The following is an 18,514-nucleotide window of genomic DNA, read 5'->3' on the forward strand; positions in this document are numbered from 1 at the left end:
AAACTATTCTCCCTGTTTGCATATTTTACAACTTCTTGCTAAATGTCTCTTCTTTACCATTTTATTATCTCATTTTCCCTTGAGCCCTCACTATTACTTGCCTGTCTTCTTTTTACAACTTCTTTCCTTATAAATTTCTGCATAACTCCTATGAAATTTGTTAAAAGATGTATGGATTTCTGGGGTATCAAATATTTTTTTTATTGAAGTCCAGAATTCTGGTTTTCCCTAGCTAAATATCCAGCCAGAAAGATTGTGTTTGACATGTTCTCAGAAAATTCCAAAAGATTTCCTAGGTCATCAAGAACATTTAATCTTCTTGTCATATAATTATATAAGTTCTACTGTAGCCAAAGAATAGCTAAATTTCCAATTCATTCAAAAATATACCAAGTGCAAAACACTTTGGGAAATACATTTTGTGATTGTGATTTTTGCAAAGAGCAGTTATTCCAAGTACTTCTTGTCTCTAGTGAGACATTTTGAGAAAGTTAGCTTCCACTCCTTTTAGTTTTTATTTTAATTTAAAGAGGGACAAAGTATGGTATGGTACATTTCAGATATAATCATACCTGGTTCCTGGAGTAAACATTAGAAACTGCCCAATACCCCTTTCTGAGCACACATATATGCTGCACTTGGTTCTGCAGGTGACGTCTCCTCTTCCCAGCTCTGAGACAGGCTGTGGATCCAAGATTTGCCCCTGAATTTTCTGGCCCCATCCTTGCTCTGAATCTTTCCCCAAACACACAGGCGTATGACCCTAGCCCAAATGTTCATTATGAGTTTGGCAGCTCACCCATTTTTCCTTACAAATTTCTTCATCTGGGAACAATCTCTAAATGGAACACAGCCTCCAGACATTGCTTTATTGCCTCTGACAAAATCTTTTCTGAACTTCCAAAATTTCTGGGACAACTGTACAGCGGGAGGCTCTTCTCCAGAGATTTCCATTTCCTTCTACATGCAAATGCTTCACTATTAGCCACTGCAGTGACTAAAGTAGTATATTACTTTGTTCTCATTTCACCTCACTATTTCTACTCCTTCCCTGTCATGTTTTTCAAAATAACAAGGTCATTATTAACACTATGTCTCTCTAAATCCAAAGTCCCAGAACTGACTCACAGTATTTTTTCATTTCTTTACCTATACTGGTGCTTCTCTGGTATGAAGCCAAAGTATGGTGTAAGAATAGTCTCAAGTTTCTTAGTTCTTTCTGTATATTTCAGCTGTTCTGAGACAGAAACTGTTTGGTTTTCTGACAGGAGTCAAACCTGCTTTCATGGTCAGGAGGACCAGGGAACAGGTTGTTTTCCTTGCAGGCAGTGGAACACCAGCACAGAAGCATAAAGTATCCTGATATCCCCATGCACGTGGCAACATGAAAATCTACCCACCACTTTCTGACAGAAACAAATGTTATGTGCTCTCAGCTAAGGATAGCTTATACCCATGAGAGATGAGGAATTAATTTTCTGAGCCACGATAGAGAAACTCATGGTACACACAGTAATGCTACTTTGCATCCTGTTCCCACAGCCAGCCTGGAAGCACTTACTCTGACTGTGACTGTCTTCCTGCACTCACCTGTTAAACATCAAATCACAACCAACATGAAAAAGGTGATTGTACCGAGGAAGGTGATCTTTGTATCTTTGTGCTTGAAGATATGAGACTCCTATCCTGCCTGAGCTACTTAGGATGCTACTTAGTTGGTGACACAGAAATTATTAGAGAAAGAATGGATACAAAAAGTGAACAATTGTTAGCAGCAGCATAGAAAATCTAGAGAAAAAATGTGACCTTACTGAGTTTGTGGTGTCCTGCTTTCAGGACATTAGCTTAACATTTTAAAAACTCTTATTGATACTTTTTTTAAAAGTTGTCCATGTCTTTGTTTATAGGGAAAGCTGTTAGCAACCTCAACATTACTCATTGATCAGCTGACCTGAAACCACATATTTCTATCTATTGGTAACGGTCTAAGTATTAGACTCTTTTCCAGAGCAAATTCAGAAACAGCACGAGGGGATAGTGCTGTATACCATTCCCCCTGTCTCCCAAAACATGTGGGACATCATGTCCACTGGTGAACCAGCAGCTCTTCCCCTTCAGCAGTACTTAAATAAGATGGTGTCTTCAAGGTTTTAAAGCAATTTAAAGTATGTCCTCATCCACAATAGTGTCTGATTACCCACTCATGCCTATTAAATGAGATGGTCTTGAAGTAATGCAAATACTGTTTCCATGATTTTCAAATTATTTTGCATATATGTACTTTTTAAATTAAGAAGGCAAAGTGCTCAAAATGAAGTCAAAACCAGCACACTGCTGAATATCAGTGTTCTTTCTTTTGGCCTGATTTTTCTTCAAGACATAATACACAGAGGAGGTTTTGAGCTCCTTGATAATATACTCATAACAACAGTTTTTTTACTCACAGTAATGTTCCTCACTGAATTATTGTCAAGGCAAACTCTTTTTCAAACAGAAATGGTATTTTGCAGTAATTTGTGGGGGTTGTAACAAACAAATTCAGAAATACAAAGATCATTTGATGTTTAGTTCATGACTCAAGTTTTTTTCTGTAACAGCAAATATTCTTTCATCCTGTGAAAGTATTACAAATTACCTTTAAAAAAGGGAAAAGAAGAAAAAAAGGGTGGGGGAAGGGCAAATAAAAAGAATAAGAAAACAAAACAAAGAGAGAAGGGAGGAAGGAGGACAGAGGGAAGAGGTTTTGTTAGAGGAAATACACATTAAAGAAATACAATACAATTTCTTGTGATGCTGGAAATCAAATTATATTCCATATAATTTAAATTACATAAATACTCCATAGGTGACTTAAAAGTGAATGTGATTTTGATACATGAAAATTAATAATGAATACTAAATACAAGAGTTGGCAAGCAGAATGTTGTTCTGTGGTTAAAAACTGCTAGCACAGACCAAAATCCAAACTTTCTGATCTCCATGATAATTGGCTACAGATGAGCATACTCAGATTAGGACATAAATCCCTGAGGTCTGTCACGGTCCCAGCTAATCCTCATGGCTCATTAGCTGGGGCTGTTTAAGGGATAACAGCTGCAGGAACAACTGGCTGGGCAGGGATATGGTTGCTGATAGATCTCTTTCTCAGACTCTGGGACCTCTGTGAAGGGCTGGGGAGGCACAGCCTCAGCACAAACCAGGCTACCAAGCCTCAAAGCCACAGAGAGAGGGTGTCCTACTGTGCATAAACCCTGGAATCTGAAAAAGCAGCTACTGTGGGGGAGAGGCCAACAGCTGAGAGATTAGGATGAAAGTTGAAGTTTTGCGAGTCAGCATAAAGTTCATGGGTGACCTCTCAGCTATAGAAACAAGCACTACTGGGAAGCTATACACACCATTGCTAATATTGCCTTGAGGCAAAATGATTGCACTATGTATCTACACACCTCAGAAGGAAAAAACAGGTGATTTTGTAGGCTGTAAAATGCTTGGCTTGCTCTCTTTCCAAACATAATGTGTTTCTATTTATATTGCAACCTCATGTTTTGAATAGAAAACTGATAAGTAAATAGATAGGTATTTGATTACCCTATATCCTTACAAAAGCTTGGCTAGGATTTTGCTAGTATTTTAACTACTTATGTGGTAATTCAAAAGATGTAATTTGCAACCGCTTCCTACCTTGATCTGCTGCATGGAAGAGTCTTCTTCTCCTCCAGTACTATACCAGTACAGAATGTCTAACACATGTAGTTACTGTGACATAATTCTCATTTCAATTGCAGTACAGACTTCAGTTACAATAATTCTACTTTGTGACAGGATTATGTCTGAGGACATAAAACTCGTCAGGCTTGCATTTATGTGAAGAAATAACACATACATATGTTGAGGCTGTGAATTAGTTCCTTAAAGCAGAAAGCATCCCACATTGGCTCAACAGTCCATATTAGCAGAATTTAGAGATCTCTGGTCAGCTTTTACTGTATAAATATACAATGAATTAAACCAAAATTAAACAGGAATCTTATCTGCACTCCACAGAAGCGTGATGGGTTGGGCTCACTTTTGTCACACACTTTCCCTTCTGATTTGCTATTAAAATAACTCAGAATGTTTAACCTGATAATGTCTTAAGCCCTAGTTACATACACTCAAGTTTAAGAACTGGAGATAAGAATACTTGAATTAATTTTAACTGGCTGTAGCAAGTTATTAATAAATGTAGTGAATGTTACACGTAGTTCTGATTACTTCACTTCATATTATTAGTGGAGTCATACATATACAAGCAAGAGACAAATCATTGCATATTTTGTTGCAAAATATAATTTAACGCAGACAGATGCATTTGCGTTTTGCAGCAGCTTCCACTGAACAGGAGCCAAGTACATTTCCTTCTTGGCCACCTTCCTCCTCTGTTGTAATTTTGTGCAGTATCTATTAATTTTTTGTTGCTTCTTCTGGTATCATGTAATAGCTAAAGGAATGCCCCCCAAATTAGCTTTTCTCCTTACACAGTTATTTTCAAAATCATGTAGCTGCATGTTTCATATTCCTAAGGAACAGAAAGAATGTTATTGCTTAGAATAGTATTCTATATTCAAGCTTTCACTGTATTCACTACAGCTTTCATGCATTCACTTCAGATCTTTCCAAAGAAATATGCCCATATGAAATGAAATACATGCCCAGTTTACTAGAACGGAGTTCATCAAGAAAAAAAGCAAACACAAACACTTGTGGGGTTTTTTTACAATGTAGGAATTTTGATTTGCTTTGTTTTGTAATAAATTATTAAGATGCAGTAGGGCCTAAGTCCCAAATCTGCTTCAGAAAAAAACCCCGCAACTTTAAATACCGAGAAGGCACTACATCTTGGATCTGTAGATCCAAGGACTGGATGCACGTTGCTTCTAGACATGAAACTTGCTGAAGGCTGCTGTGGACTTCTCACTGGCCTTGCAAACACAGCATGGAAATCACCAGTCTGGACAACTGATCTTGCTCTTCATCAGTCTGTTTAAGTGCAGAAGTCCATTTCATTATATCTGAAGGGAATCAGCTAATCTAACAGACATAATTTTATCTTTATAACCATGTAGCAAGTATATCACTGCTTTTCTTTAGAAAAAATGAAAATATTCTTTTCCTTTCACAAATCAGTATAAGCCAAATTTGATCCAGATTCTGGATCAAAGTACTGATGAGGGGAAAAAGAAGACAAAATTTAGTTCATATGTCAGACAAGGGGAAAGGCAACTGTTATCTGCTACAGAAAAGAGAAGCTGACCATCTTATATCTTTCTGTTGTTTCACAAGATCTTATATAACTATGGAAACAATTATTTAAAACATAAATACACCTGCATGAAAACAGCATATTCCAGAAATATAACAGAAATTCTTTTATTACTTGAAATACATGCATATATAATATGCTGCAAGAAAGACTTAAGAAAATATTAAAAGTTAATTAATTCGGCACAATTGACAAGTTTTTTTATATTTGGAAGTCTGACTCAGTGTTTAATTAAAGAAAAACCTGCAAAGCAGTTTGGCTTTCAAGGGCCATATAATGAGAGTTCCTAAAACTCTATTTCCAATATAGTCTTGAATGAAGTATTTCAGCTCTTTCACAGAAATTACTAGCTATAGCAATAATCATTTTAAACAGCAATAAGCAATGCAAAGACTCGCCAAATTAAAACAATGTGCATTGAGATTTAGTTGAAAAATTGAGGAACAAGAAAAATACATATCTTTTCAGACACAGCTCATTCCTCCAGGAAGATTTTGTTAAAATGTATAAGCAATTAGATCTAACAAGACTATTAAGAAATCTATGAAGTATTAGTGCATGGCTGATGAAAAAGTAAATTCTCCTAAACGTGGATCTGAAAGTACTTTTCTCTCTATATGGACAATCCCACCGAATTTTTCATCCATTCCGTTTTACTTATTTAACTTGTCAGTCTCCTAGAACAATGACTTTTACTTCTGTACTTGGACACTACTAGCATTTTACCAGTAAATAGTTATCACAGCAATATGCTTTTGTTTTAAAAATGGTGAAAGGAAGTAAAAAGGAATAAAATTATTTTAATATTGCTATACTTACATAGCATAAACTTTCACCTTAGTCCTGAAAAAGAGACTTCCATTAAAAAAAATCCAACCCCCAATCTTAATTTTTATTACTTTTCCAGATACCTGTTGGTTCCTTGCAGCTATTTTGCTCTATTTTGCCTGCCAAGCAAGTCTTCGCACAACAGCAGCAATTGTCATCACCACCACTATTTATAATATGCATACTACATAGAATGTGACAATTTTTAATCCCTGTTAAGTTGCTGGAATTCTGGAATGATTTTATAAAGTCTATTACTTGATGTCACTGAAATCATATTTTGGCCCTGATCTTTCTCACGCCATTTAAGGAACACTCAACTTTCCAGCACAGTGGCACTTTACATATTCTGTTCTTTTCAGAGAGGCATGTTTTTACCATGCCACTGTTTCTATACATTGCTGCACATAAGCAGGTGACCTAATTTCTTGAAACAGAATGCAAGGCCCAAGAGTCTGACTCCAAACTGCCACGTACTTTTGTGGGCTGGATCAGAGACTGTTCCAAGTTTTTTGCATCATTTAATGTCTTGAAGAGGTTCCTTTAGCCAGAACTGTTTGCATCCTGCATATGCCAAACTGAGTAGGGCTCCAGTGGTTTCCAAGTGCAGGGACCAGAAATCTCTTGGCTTTTGAAAGACGAAATAAATAATTTAATCTATATGTTTTCATTTATACTGAGCCCTTTCGTATATTTTCCACTATTTAAATTTGAAAGAGAGGCTATAAAAGGAAATTTTAAAAATCACAGGGAAAATGACAACTGAGAAATGTGACACTTTGTCCACATAACATCTTGCCTCTGCACTCATTTTCTGGAGAGACAGGCAGTTTATGTCTTAAAGTAATAAGTTCACTTAGGGTATTTGCTAGGAACCCTAAAATATTCGGGAAGAGCTCCTATATAATCACATTTTAGAATTTAGGATTTTAGAAAGTTTGAGATTCTTGTTAAGTAAGGTGTGAATGTGGGTACTTCTCTTTGTTGTCCTACATCCATGTTTTTTGTGAATTAGATCTCTAGAGCTGTGGTCTTCAGCCTTCAGTAGCAGAACCCCAAGTGTTTCAGGGCTGCATCTATTAGTTTTGGGGAAGATTAGTAAGAAATGGAAATCTGTTATATTTTGTTTTAAATTTTTCCTACTGGAATTGAAAACCAATGTTTTTAAGTTAACAGATTGTGAATGGTACTTTACGGAGTTTTACATCATTTAAAGGATTATATTTTATTTAGACAAAGCACTTCACTGATAAAACATGGTGCTCTCCTCTCTGTCACGCATTCTTCCATATTCTTTCTTTCTTCCCAATGTATCTTCTACAGGACATTTCACATTCCTCATGTTCAGTTGGGTTAGGTGACCTTTATGGAGTCCACTTACCATCTCCCAATGGCTGGAGAGAGGTATCTGATGAGATCTACTACTGATGTGAATCATTAATTCCTACATGATAGGCTGTGACCAAACCCCATCCATGCTGTGTTTTCATAACCTGACAATTACTTTAAGCAATTAGCAAAAGACAGTTATTCTAAGACACAACCTGTTAGGAAATTTAAAAGTTGACTGCTTGGTGATGACCAACAATAGAGAGATAAACCTTATGTTTTAAAACATGACAGCCCACAAGCTGGAACTGATACACCCTTTCCTAGGATTTTTGGCAAAAGAGGAAAAAATTACCTCATAAAAAATTACTCATTATAAAAAAAAGCTATTCATTATAAATAAATCTGACAAAATGAAGGGATTATCATCAAGTGATGTAATGACAAGCCTCATTTCAATAGCCACAGATTTCCATTAAATCATCTTTATGCACATTACACACATATAGATAGGCAAAACTTCCTGGCATGGTAAAAGGCTCATTTGACAGAACCACCATGGACCAGCAAGTATTTTCTCTAAATACTGAAAATAAAGTTGTTTCTTTTTTTTTTTTTCCAAGCCAACAGTCCAGTAGCAAATATTTATTTAATACCACTTCCATAAATCTGGTACCCCAAAAGTAAATACCTTCTTTCAACAGCTGCTACTTGGTCAACAAACTTTATCACATAGCTGCTCGCAAATTAAAGTCTCCTTTTTGTTATAAACTAACTCAGCCAAGGTTTGGCCAGCTGCCTATGCCTTTTATCATTTGTATTTGAGACAGCTTTTGGTAGTGGTGTTTGGGGTATTTTTTGTGTAACTTACCCAGTAGAGATTGTGTGTTAACATCCCTTCGTCGGGTGAAATGTCTTCCAGGGAGATCCTTTGCCATGGCAGCGGAGAGCAGAGTGTGTGCAAATAGCAGAAAGAAACACGCAATCATTTTCTTCATCGTCAGGAAACAGAAGGACATGCAAGGATGTAAAACTGCAGTAGAGGAGACAAGGAGATAAGTCCTTTGATTACATAAAAAGATGCATTCCAAACACATCAGTCACTCAGCAGCATTGCTTCCCTTCCATCACATACAGACATGCAGACACACTGGCAACAAATAATACCTACAACTTCACGAAATGAGGTTTACATAATAACACAGCAGTTGGCAGTCCCTGTATGCCATTTCTAAGTATTGTTAGTTGAAGTCCATAGTCAACACTGACAACAATTTATAATAATCAAGTATTTTTAAAGCAAGAAAAGGAAGTTTGCTTCACTCAGCCTGTCAGCATAAACAGGTTTGAGGAGGACACAAATATATTTTTGTTTTTCCACTCAGTGCTCCTCTGCAATTTTTTTCAGAAGTTTAATGGTTCCTGTAGTCTGAGGGACTCTTGCTTCAGAAAATCTTGGATAATTAAAATAGAGAGAAGAAAATATATTTCAGAAACAGCAACTATAAATGTGAACCGGTGACAACCGGTTCTTGTACTTTTCAGAAGACAGTCCATGGTCGCTAACATGAAGATACCAGTGCAAGATTAATCTTGTTTGCAGGAATAGACTCCTGAGGACTGGAAATGAGCTTGCCATAGGATCTGGAGCAATTTTCTCATACAGAAGAACAAACTGACAGCCAAAATTCCTACATTAAGAGATGATTCCTGACCAGGAGCTTGTTAATGCATCATGAAAAGCTGTGGCTGACTCTGCCACAAACAGAAAACAAAGATTGACATGCTAGAGACTCATTTTCTGGCTGTGTTCCCCATTGGTGGCTTCCTCAGACGGAGGCTCCTTTTACACTCCCCCAGACCATTATTGTTGTGGTTGAGAGCATCCCACAGGAGCTGGATTCAGTCTTGGAGTGGGTGATACGATGAAACTTAGTAAAGAGCTCCCCTAGGTGTGCAAGAGATGGACAGAACTACCCACTTTCATAACAAAGAACTGTTTTAACTGAATCTGAGTGGAACTTCTGAAGCACTGCAAATTTTAACAGTAATTCTTGGTGAAGTAACTAAGACTTGAAAACAATTTTAACAGGGTCCTAAACCTAATAAGCAGATATGTAACAGAGGGCAATTAAATGCTTCAGTTCTGAAAGCATTGTCTTTCCCACCATGAGCTATTCACTGGCAGAAAGCAAAATTCTGAATAAATATTTTCACTCTAATAAAGATATTTTGTTCATTATTTTTCAGTCTTTCCCACTCAACCATTACACCTAATGTATTTTTCTGACTACCAATCTATTTTTCCTTTTGTGTATCCTACTCAGCAGCCCCAAATGCAGACACAACATTTTGGTGCATATGTAAAAATGAGTGTTTGCACCCAAAATGCCCAGCCTTACGTCAGTGTTCAGTATTATCCAGTAATGGGCAATACATGATTTAAGGACATTCGAACTAGGAAAGAGATGGAAATAGCTGGTGTTTATAAAAATGGCCACAAAAAAAATTAATTTCTGGGCATCTGGATGGTATTATTGCTAGAGTTTTTTCAGTGTTCTAGTCAGAAACAGATGAGCACTGGAAACTGCACACACCACTGGAAATGGGACTATGTTTTGGTGGAGGCAACAGTTGTTACATCTGGAGATCACCAATCCCAGGTGGTCTCTTCACTCCTCAGAACATCAACACAGACAGGGCTGTGCCAGAGGTCTCCTCTTGCTCAGGCCTGCTCATTCAGCAATGGACCTCACGAGGCAAATGGACCTCAAGGATACATGCCAATTCTAGCACTGATGTTTTAGAAAATCAGAAGCCATGCTGTCAGGGCTAAAGAGAATAGAGAAATATCCTCCTTGCAAGGTTGTTACAGGAACTAGGCATGAACAGAACGCTCAAGAGGGCTTTCTGGCTCTTAACTACTTATCAGAGGCCTAACTCATCCCTCCTTTCTGTCTACCCTAAACAGCTGTGAAGATGGCACTAAACTCTAAGTAAAGCCATTTTAGCTGTACCCTATGGCACCTTAAAAAACCAAGGACAATGTGGCAGAGCCTTCACAACACATTGCTAAATGACCCAGTAACAGCATGATGCCAAAGGAAATGGCAGTAAAGCAGTGTCTCAAGACAGTCCCACCTCAAAATAAACCCTCCTACATTCTGACATTTAACATATTTTATACCTTTGTAGCAATTTTTCATATTTGGTCATAGTTACAAATTCATTACACTCACAGCTGTCCATAAGCAACTCCAGAAATAAGAAAAAAAAAAGAGTTTGTTGTGATTTGAAGTCTTTGAATTCTGTGAGGAAAATGTTTACATAGCATACAAATATATGATTAGCTGAACCCGAGTTGTCTCCATAATCATTCATTAGCTGTCACTGAATTCTGAAATACATTAAAGCAGTGTATTTTCAATTTAGTGTAATTTTACCAGTCCCTTTGAAAAGTAAGGTTGGGTTACTAAAGAAACAGAACCACTAAATAAAATATTGTTCAATAGTACTTACTTTGGATTCAGAAACCTTAGATCCTCAGATCTCAAAAACTCTACTAGTCTGATAATCAGAAAATAAATCTACTTAGAGATCCACAAAAAGGATCCAACTCTTGCTAAAATAAAATCTACTATGAACACACTCCTACCCTCACAAACAGTGTTTTAAAATACTGTTTCAAACAAAAGCTATACTTAACAGTGAAGAGATTCAGTTGCCTCATCTTCAAAAAAAAAAAAACAAAACAAAAACCAAAACTGAAACAACAACATATAATCTAAAATAAAATTGTAAGCAAAATTGCATCTATTTTCAGTGAGAAGGAAAAAACCAAACAACCCCAAACCCAAATTCCCAAAGCCCAAGGCTGTATATGTGATAGCATACACTGATCCAAGCCTGCTGTCACTCCTTCATCCACACTGAAAGCTTCTGTGCTGCTTTCCTGGGGTGATGACAGCCTGGACTTGTGTGCTTTGCTCTAGTTCCAGGTACATATTTGTGTCCACTGCTGCTTGCATTTTTACATGACCGGTCTGTATGGTGGTTGCATGGCTGCTCCACATACAGTCCTCCCATGGTTCTCTGTTTATCTTCTGGGCTTTCTGCAAGTTCTCCTGTCTTCAGTCTAGAAGCTGGATGGTGTTTACTGCACCACATTTGGTATTTAACACCTCATTTTTCCAGCAGGCTAAGCCCTTCTGCCACAGCCCTCTGTATCTTCTCACCGCTGGTTAACCCTTGCTCTACCAGCTGAGAACACATTCCCAAAGTATCAAACTTACAAAGTCATATTTTATGGCTACCTGGTGAATATATTTTGGGCACTTTGATTCCAGCTGTCAGCACTATACCACTGGGAACCAACTCCCCTGGGCAGACCCAAGACCAAGTCACTGCAAGACAAACATCCTGAACAGCTCAAAAAAAAAACCAAAAAAAAACCAAAAAACACCAATCAAACAAAAAAAAAGCCCAACAAACAAAAAAACCACTACCAGCAAGAGGATATTTGGCATTTGGCAGTCCATGGGGCTCTACCAGGTTGAGCACCAGATTCACTAGCTTTCAGTGCTCCACTCCTCTACCCTCAATGACAGGAAGAAGAGTAGGGCTTTCACAGCAGCCTCGGAGCACTCAGTGCAGCACACTGCTGTGCTGGACATGTGAAGAAGCTGCTAACAGAGAAGAAACAACTGCTGCTCACAGAGGTACAATCTGGTGAGGGCTGCTGGCTGTATCTGCAGCTGTCTAGAAGAAGTTTGGCATAAAAGGAGATTCTCCCAGAAAATGGCAAATAAGCAGACAGGCTCTCTATTCTTCTAAGGCTTCCCTCATTCCCTAACTGGCTGCTAGTCAAGAGCTGAATATTGGAATGATGTGTTCTTATCAATTTTACCTGTGCCAGCTTAGCCATATACCCATGCATCAGAGTAATTTTTCTGATGCACTGTTACGGACTTTCACGAACCACGGTGTAGGAATACTAAAAAATAAAATTGAGATTTCATCTTTAAAATACCTATTTCCTTTGTTGGACAGCAGAAACAATACAAGCCTGTTTCTATGTTTTTCAAATATCTTTCCATGGAATTCTCCTTGTAAGGGATTGATGGCTGTTTTGGGCAGAGACACTACTGAAAATTCAGTGTCAGTGGTAATAAATCAGTGAGCTTCTCCACTGCCTGTTGCAGGTTATTAATATTTGTCCTCTTCACTGTGATAACTCTTAAATAATATCAAGGGAAAAGAGATGCTCTGTAGTTTATGCCTAAGTCAGTGTCCTTCCATCTCTTATCACACTTCAGGAAAATTTCTTTTACAGAGAAGCAGAAAACCCCTCCACTGGCCTGGAAGATCACCTTTTTTTCACTCAAGTACCTTAAAATGGACCTGTCTTTGCTGAGCAGATCACACTGAAAAACAAATTGGAAAACAAGGGTAGTAATATGTTTTAACTTGTACCTTCTGCTCCTCTGTATGGTCTCCCTCCTTGTCTTGTAGTACAAGTTTCCTTCCAAGGCTAAATCAGAAACATAAACTTCACAAATCCCTACATCTCTACCTTCTCCAGCTACCAACAAAACTGGCACAATGCACAGAAGGGGAAATACTCAATAGTTACATGGAACATCAACACCTGCAAATAGTGTCCCCTCTCTTGAATCCTGTATAATTTCTCATCATAGATGGGAGGGAAAGAGAAGACAAAAATGTTGGGGAAGATGAAATAGGAAAACCTTATAAATATGATTGCCTGGCAAAAGATTTGGAAAATACAGACATTGAGATGAGAACTAGATTTGAAATACCAAACCTTGACTACTGAATAACTAGAAAACAATAGTATAGCCAGACTGGAAGCAATCCCCCCTTCTGATTAAACAATGCCCTTTACATGCAGATAGGTCCAAGGGTCAAATGGAATGCCCTGTCTCACCCCCAATGTATGGTTCATCCCACACCTGTGACCCTCCCCTGAAGTATCAGATATCTGTAACCCCATTGGCCCAAGTCCTGTTCCAGCCCACCTTGAAGCCCCCTGATAAGATGTGCCTGAGGGACCCGACGCTCTCTTGGACCTTCCCCTGGGACCCTCACCTGGAACCCTCGCTCCCTCTCTCTCCCTCTCCCTCTCTCCCTGAGCCTGCCACAAGTTGCGCCTGGCAACTCCAAGCAGGGCCTTTCACCCCTTTTAATAAACCACATCTTCTAAGACCTGACTTCAGAGATCTCTCATCCATCCAAACTGTCCTGGAGTCCCGGGCTCTCTACACAAAAAAGCACCAGAGGCAACAGTTATTAGCACTACAGAGGTTGCCTTTGGCTTTTCTTGTTTCATAGTTAAAAGAGACAGCCATTTACTCTCATTAAGCTTCCAACAGACCTAACTTCTGTGTTGTTAAGTTATAAAGAACAAAGGTGCATAGAAGAGAACCATTCTGAAGTTCTTTCAGCATTCCTTATCTCCCCATTTTTAAGATAACAGGAAACTGTGATCAAATAAAAAACTTTCACTGAAGGTAAATTAACTGCAAGCAAACTACGTGAGTCAATAAAATCAGTCTGTTTCCCCAACTTAGCAAACATGGTGAGTTAGTTGGAAAAATAAATGAGGTCTTATTACATGAATGCCACAAAATACCTCTTTCTCAATCCCACCATCTCAGAAATTAAAAAAAAAAAAAAAAAGGGCTGCAGGCACTGTAAAGCCCTTTTAACTATCAGTTACAATATATTCCAAAATACTTCACTATCCACAAGCCAGCACATGAATTACTAGTTCACTACTCATTAAAATCGCTGTGTAGCATGGGCATCAGGACACAGAGTGTTAGTACTTTCCTCTGTCTTTCTGGACCAGTTGCTGACACAGGCATTTTCCAGTTCTAAAAAAGAGCTATAGAGGCCCACAGAGTCCAAAATCACAAAACAGCATTATAAATCATATCTATTATGTTCCTAGCCATGCAGATGTTGTGTGGAGGCAGGTGGCTACAACTGGGAGTATGATATTTAGCACATCAGCAATAAGCACCATTTTGTCTTCATCATTACAAAGGAGCGCTCTATTGTCACTCTGTTTCTCCAAGTGATGGACTGGATTTTCTGTAACTCCTTGCTGCATAAGGAAGCTTCACTGGGCTTAGCAGCACAGGACAGGACATATTCTAAAACATGACTACTAACTGCATTTCACCAATAGAGTTAAATCACCAAGAAGAAACGAGGCTGCAGATGCTGTAAGTTTTTAAATTCTTCACATGCTCAACCCTGATGCCAGGCACTAGGTGCCCATGAACCTGACCAGAACTTGTGTACTCCAGTGTGAGAAGACTGGGACAAATTCTTTGCATGGGTCCATGAAGCTTCATGGCCACAGGTTGTTGTTTTGTGTCTGCAGTAGGGCACAATCCCAGCTTGTGATAGCAATGTCTGTTCCAGACATGTCTGCATAGCAGTGGAGACAGGGTGACAACCTCAGACTCACAAAGTCTTCCACCCTTGTCTCCTATGCTTCCATACAGTTCTCCTCATCCAGCATATATCCCTACCTTGGCAACTAAAAGGATATTCCAGTGCTTTCTGTACTGAGAGATGCCCCTGCCTTGCATAGGAATTGGGCTGCGGCTGAATCTCCACCAGTACCTATTTATTCCAGCTGCTGCTAAAAAATCCCACAGCAGAGTTGTAACTTGGACTAATAAAATCAAATGTGACAGTGGAGTAAATTAACTCTGATTTTGAAACAGTACAGGGAAGACCCAAAATGCATTACAAAGCAGTTCCTAGAAGGGGAGGTGAATGACATTTGGTAATCAGCCAAATATGCCCTCAAACCCAACCCTGTACACAATACCCATGTGCAGAGCATAACCAAAGGTGCTATGGGATACAGGAGGGCAACCACATTCTAGAAGCTGTCCAAAGAGTGCTGGGGATGGGGAAAGGACACCTTGCCTATCCAAGCACAAAGGCCAGATAAGCATACACATGAATTGATGAGTTCAGACACCGAAATATACAGCATATCAGAAAGAGCAGAGACCAGCATTCAATTTCATTGTCAGATGTAAATGTCATAGTGGGACTTCCACACAACAGTCTTTGTTATTTAATTGCCTTAGAGTATATGTACTACATATATAATTTAATTTTCTACAGCTCTAATGAAATGAAGAAGACTAAGGGATCTGTTGCTTAATTTAAAGTCATCTGTCTGAATGACATATAGACTTCCTGATATCACTGTTGTAAAATGAATAATTTCTAAATCATATAATGATTTAGGTCAGAAAGGACCTCTGCAAGCCATCTGGCCCAAGCCCTGCTCAGAGGTGAAGATGAGGACCATTTCAGTAAGTTCTCACCACATAAAAGTTAATGGTGGTGCTATAGAACAGTACACCCATAGTATGGTTTACTCTGCATAGTTTCCAGTGGTGAGACAGCAAGCTCTAGCAGTGGGAATTCTTATTTTATGACAGCATCAATCTCCATGCCATGATTTTCTTCAGTTGCCACTTGGACAATAGATCTTTTCATTATCTTGTTCTTTTGAGAAAGACTCATTTGCACTTTCTGGTACTGAATCTCATCTAGACATCAGAGTTTCCACAATATGCCCAGAAAAGTAGCATGGGAAAACTGAGAAAATTCACTTGTACCATGCAGAGTAGGTATTTAAATGAAAGCATATATTATATGACATATTGTACACATATAGGCTGCTTAGTTTTGTCTCTGAAGTAGTCACAAACCACAACAGACTTAACTGCAAACAGAAAGGTTTGGGGGGAAAAAAGGCTACAACAGTTCTGAAATTTATTTGCAAAGTCACACTGACCCCAGTACCAGCACCACGGTAAACCAATAATTTGGGGATTAAACCCACTCCATTCCAAATACTCTTTGCTCATAATGAAAACACTGAGTACACTGTATAAAAAGAGCTTGTTAATGATACCCACAATACAATTAAACAGTGCTTACTGTTTTACCTTCCTATGAAGATGGTTTATAAGTTATGAGAAAGTATTTAGACCTGATTAGCCTTTCTGTAGTTTGCCTGGACTGACTAAAATATTTTTTACCGTCACAGCTGGGTCCCTGAATCCCAGCTCATAAGCAGTAGAATGTGCATTCCCTTGTTTGTGAGAATTCCCAGTGAAGTCAATGGAGAGCCTCACATAAAGTAATTAGGTGTGAATATTGAGTGCAGGATTAAGGATCTTAACAGCAGCTTTGTGTAACTGAGTGCTGCATTTCTGAAGATATAAAAGAAATCAAATTTAATTTGATTAATATCACAGGGATATACATTATATGAGGAAAAGTTTAGAAAATCTCATGCTTAGAGCTGAGACATCTACATGAAAAGTGTAATACTTCAAAACTATTTTGTAGATTTTGTAGGATTTAATGGAAAAGCCTTATGTGTATTTTATTTAGCTCTTGATTTAAGGAGAATTTTTGATGGAATACAGTTGATAATTTCTTCTGAAGTAGTCAGCTATCTGATGGAAGCGCAGCTATAATATGTAACACAACATGTCACCTTTTCGGATCTCAGTCAGGACCACTCACCCTTAGAACAATGGTCCCAACAAGCAAACCCAAGCATTTAGGAAGTATTACATAAATCAGCAGGTTGCATTCTTCTCTCTCAGTCAACAATATTCTACAGTTTAGTAGTGATATACCAGTTTGACACAGAAAGAGCTGTCTCTGAAACAGGAATACATGGTCATTAAAGATGCCATGATAATTTTTGCCAGATCAATGAGCAACATCTCAGCAGGGTTTCCAGAGGAAGTATATTACATTCAGCAAACCGTCCCTCTCTCCTTCCACCTCGAGCAAACGCGGGGCTCTCAGGAAGCCCGGGTAGCCCCGACCCTGCACGTCCCAGGTGACACCTGCAGCGCAGAGCTACCTGTGGGCTGCACCCTGGCACAGGGAGAAGCCCCAGCTACAAGCTGCTAAAGACACCTGCAGGCTACTCTCGAACACGTTTCTAAGCAAAGTTCAGTTCCGATGCTACACTGATCTTACAATACACTGCGAGGGCTCCTTACAGCAGATGAACTATTAAATGAGTTACTGCGGCATGCACGGGGAGGAGGATAAATGAAGAGTTGCTCAGACCCACGCAGTCCGAAGGAAAGGGAAACCCTTCTCCTGCGAACATCCAACCCAGCCGCCGCGGCCGCGGCCCCTCGCCTCGGCCTCCCGCTCCCCGCCGGGCCCGCGCCGCCCGCGCTGCAGCCCCCGCCGCCCGCGGGGCCTTCCCGGCCGCCCCCACCCGGAGGGGCCCCCCGGGCAGGGCCGTCCCTCCGCCGAGCCGGGGCCCTGGGGCGGGGGTGGCCGCCGGCAGTGCAGAGACTCGGGATGGCAGCGATGCCGAGCCCCGCCGGGCGGCGCGGGACGCGGCGGGGTGCGGTGTCCCCGGGCGGAGCGCCGCGGACCCGCCTGGCGGGCGGGAGAGGCGAGACGAGGCGGGGCAGGGCAGGCGGCAGAGCCGGGCTTACCTGAGGGGCTGGCGGGGCCGCTCCGCTCGGCGCGGCAGCGGCGGCGGCCGGGAGCGAGCGCGGAGCCTCCTCCCCTCGGCGCGGCCCCGGACGGCGCTCCCCCGCCCGCCCCCCGGGAGCAGCCGCCTCCCGCCAGCCCCGTCCCCGGCGGCAGGAGCCCGGCTCAGCACTGAGGGGAGGGAAAGCGGGGAGTCCCGCTATGGAGACACCGGCTGCCCTGCCCAGACCTCCAGAGGCGGCGCGGCGCCGGGAGGCCGCGGGACGAGCCGCGTTCCTCTCTCCTCAGCCGCCTGGGACGCGGTTCTTGACTCCTGCCCCGCTAAGGGGTACGACCTGCCGTCCCACTCCTTGCCGCCTGCCCCGTGTGTGGGACCCGGGCTGTTCTCCCGCTCCCTCACGCCCGCCGGGAGGAAAAAGAGGGGATCGACGGGTCTTGCGGGATACGGGCTGTCTGCCCCAGGCGTTCCCGCCTGGTCCCGAGGGACGCGGGACCCGCTCCCTCTCGCCAGCCCCGTCA

General features: G+C 40.6%; 1 protein-coding gene across 8 annotated transcripts in view; it reads right to left on the reverse strand.

Moving 5' to 3' along the window:
• The window catches only part of MATN2 (matrilin 2), a 68,574-nt gene extending 50,453 nt beyond the window's left edge, over nt 1-18,121 (reverse strand). For 6 of the 8 annotated variants that reach the window (XM_068184257.1, XM_068184245.1, XM_068184235.1 and 3 more), the window contains exons 1-2: nt 17,054-17,166; nt 8,331-8,492 (exon numbers count right to left, since the gene is read on the reverse strand). In XM_068184257.1, coding sequence (XP_068040358.1) covers nt 8,331-8,492; nt 17,054-17,090 — 199 coding nt within the window. In that variant the 5' untranslated portion in view covers nt 17,091-17,166. Of the gene's footprint in view, nt 1-1,590; nt 1,695-8,330; nt 8,493-17,053; nt 17,167-17,997 lie in introns of those variants that run through there. The other 2 variants (XM_068184222.1, XM_068184265.1) reach the window with 2 other exon arrangements.
• Nucleotides 18,122-18,514: the final 393 nt, after the last annotated feature.

The sequence above is a fragment of the Anomalospiza imberbis genome, chromosome 1, assembly GCF_031753505.1.
Source record: "Anomalospiza imberbis isolate Cuckoo-Finch-1a 21T00152 chromosome 1, ASM3175350v1, whole genome shotgun sequence".
NCBI classification, from domain to species: domain Eukaryota; kingdom Metazoa; phylum Chordata; class Aves; order Passeriformes; family Viduidae; genus Anomalospiza; species Anomalospiza imberbis.